The sequence below is a fragment of the Etheostoma spectabile genome, chromosome 2, assembly GCF_008692095.1.
Source record: "Etheostoma spectabile isolate EspeVRDwgs_2016 chromosome 2, UIUC_Espe_1.0, whole genome shotgun sequence".
NCBI lineage: Eukaryota > Metazoa > Chordata > Actinopteri > Perciformes > Percidae > Etheostoma > Etheostoma spectabile.
The window spans coordinates 27,483,588-27,486,564 of record NC_045734.1 but is presented as its reverse complement, the minus strand read 5'-3'; the positions used below and the strand labels follow the sequence as shown (position 1 = coordinate 27,486,564).

The 2,977-nt window shown below is 37.9% G+C and overlaps 1 protein-coding gene and 1 long non-coding RNA gene across 2 annotated transcripts in view; one reads left to right on the top strand and one right to left on the bottom strand.

Annotated features, from left to right (window-relative positions):
* The window catches only part of cryba1l2 (crystallin, beta A1, like 2), a 6,027-nt gene extending 4,008 nt beyond the window's left edge, over positions 1-2,019 (top strand). The window contains exons 5-6 of the mRNA XM_032544021.1: positions 360-502; positions 1,653-2,019. Coding sequence (XP_032399912.1) covers positions 360-502; positions 1,653-1,800 — 291 coding nt within the window. The 3' untranslated portion in view covers positions 1,801-2,019. The remainder of the gene's footprint in view (positions 1-359; positions 503-1,652) is intronic.
* The window catches only part of LOC116706955 (uncharacterized), a 12,493-nt gene that overhangs the window by 6,414 nt on the left and 3,102 nt on the right, over positions 1-2,977 (bottom strand). The window lies entirely within an intron of this gene.

Sequence of the window (2,977 nt, the reverse complement as noted above, 5' to 3'; positions counted from 1 at the left end):
TTTTCTATTTCAGAACTGTCCATAATGTTCGTACTGTTCATATTGTAATATAATAACATAACACTATTTATTCCGGTATCCTTGCACTATGCTCCACATTTAAATAATTTTATTGATCTCTTAGTTTACTCATGCCTCTATATTGTTCTGTTTAGAGTATGTATTTATTGTGTGTATATATTAGTGTGTATATATTGTTTTGGTTGTTTTGTGTGTAAGTGCAGTGTGAGTAACGACGCTCCAAAGAAACATTAGATATCATTAGATATATATCTCAGATAATAGAACAGCTGATTGAATGGTTTTTATTTTTCTATAATCGAGACCTGACACTAGCTCTCTGTTGCACCCGTCCACAGTCTCACGAGAGCAGCCGCATGGTGATCTTTGAGCGAGAGAACTTCACGGGTCGCTGCACCGAGCTGTGCGACGACTACCCCTCCCTGCAGGCCATGGGCTGGTTCAGGCCTGAGGTGGGATCCATGCACGTGCAGTGTGGAGCGTGAGTCCCGGCTTCATCCCAACACTCTATGGTTCACGTTGAATAATAAGTCTTTGTTATATAGAAGTTTCAGAGGAAAAAACAAGCCGAAAAGAACAGTACTATACCAGACATAATCCACAATGTAGAGATATATTAGTGCTGTCAAAAGATTCAAATATTTAATTGTGTTTAATCACATTAAAGTAATTATTAACTCGCAATTAATCTCACATTTTTATCTATTCTAAATGTTCCATTGTTTTTTCTCATTTGAATGCTCTTATCAACATGGAAAAGTGGATCAGCTTGTTTGGAGCAAATGTTTTTTTTGTTGAAAACAACGTTGGCATATAGGCACACAGTATCATGTTCACAAGCAACAACAAAAGCTTGTAGGGCTTGCTATTGTTTAAAAAAGGGTATTTTTTAAACCAAGGAACCCTCAACTGAGAGAGATGGATCAGGTACCCCTACTACATATATTGTATAAATGAAGTTGTATATTAAAATGGGCCTCCAGTAACATGTGGGACTTTTTAATGCATATTAAAGCTAATAAAACAATACTTTTTCGCTTGATTTTTTTAAATCATGTTTTACTACTGAGCATGCATGTGGCACAGTAAATCCCCAGGATGATCTGTATCTGGGGCTACCTTAGACTTCCAGTTCATGAGATCTGTCTGGAAAAATTGACAACTTTTAAAGAAGAATTCTGCAACAAGGCAGCCGTGCTTGGTATTTTCGGGGAACGATTGGAAAGATTTACAAATAATATGCTCACGACATTTACTCTCTAACTGGGACATTTTGGGACCGACTGGTGGGATTGCCATTACAGCAAATTCCATTTAACCATGTACGTGTCCAGCTAATTTAACATTGGCTGATAAATAACAAGAAACTGTGGAACAAAAATGCTAAAAACATGTTGACAGTAATATAACAACACTGTCACTATCGCATGCAGAGCACCAGAGAGCATTGACAATTGTATTTTGTTGCTATAAAATGTTCCACTCAGTTCAATACCTTTTTAATTCTTTAACATGTGAATTTTATCTGAATACCACCTGGAGAAATTATTAATCTAAAGCAAATCCGAAACATTTAAATGAGCTTTTCTTGCTTACCTTCTTGAACCTCTTCCTTCTCCGTCTTTCTTCAGCTTTGTGTGCTATGAGTACCCGGGTTACAGAGGCCAGCAGTACATCATGGAGTGTGAGAGACACAGCGGAGACTACCAGCACTGGAGGAACTGGGGCTCCCACTGCCAGACTCCCAAGATCCAGTCCATCAGACGCATCAGGCACTGAGAAGGAACCGATTAGGACTTGCAGCGGTCATGGATCAGGCTCACACCTGGACGCTACGGGCCAAAAGCCTGAACTTTAGATTTGGTTCTGAATTTAAGGCTTGAATTGTCAGGACTGCAACTACAACGCAAACCATCAGTGACGTAGAAGCTCCCTCTTCATCTCGGCTCATAGTCGTATTTCTGTTAAGACTCATTTTGTTTTAATACAAATAAAGCTCGGATTGAGAACCTGAGAAGTCCTTTGTTTCATTCCTGTGTGAGTGCACATATGCAGAGAAAATACAGAATTATTTAATCACTTTTTTTCATAAAGGATAATAATTACAATTCCAGCCACAGATAGATTACAATTTGTTTAAATTAGTCTTATTGCAATTGTTCAAACTGTATCTTATTTGTGTTTCAAATCAGCTATATTCTTTCTGTACTGAAAGGATTTAATTGTAAGATGTTTTTATGAATAAATGAATAGAGCTGATGGAATACATAGGTGGGTTATAGGGGTGTATGATATGCCTATAAATTGTTTATTTATTTACCTTTATAGTGATTCATTTTCACTGAAAAAATATTTATTTGATGATTTTAGTTGGGGTCTGTACTAGGGTAAGCATTCAACCATATACTATTACTAATATCAACATACATTAAAAAGAAAGTCTGAGATGTTTTATTGTCTTGACACAAACATGCTTTCCACTTATCTGCTACCTTTTTATACTGGCTGAACATAAACTTCTCTAAATTTGGAGAGGTTATGAGCAGAAAAAGAAACAGGCCCAGTCCAAAAAATGTGGAAAAAGTAATGTTCCTTAAGAAAAACCGTTGAGTGTTCCCTGTCCTTGTGCCACATTTTCCCAGCACATCCTCTGTTTCCCCAATACCAATACACAAATCCATCAATCTTTATTTTAAAAGAATGATATCCCGTTGTTAGTATCCTACAGCCTCCGGTCCACTATCTTGTCGAGATCGGGTGGATGCAGCCTGGGTCCTTCACCAGGCGAGGTCGCTGTTACTCAAGCTTCTAGTAATGAACCCATTTTTAAACCACTTCCTCTAAATGGTTCAGTTCATTTGCTCTTCACTACCTCAGAGTCATCTGGAGCACGTAAAGATGATGTTCTGTCCCTCTGAACCCTGAGTGACAATCCCTCTGCAGTGAATGAGATGCA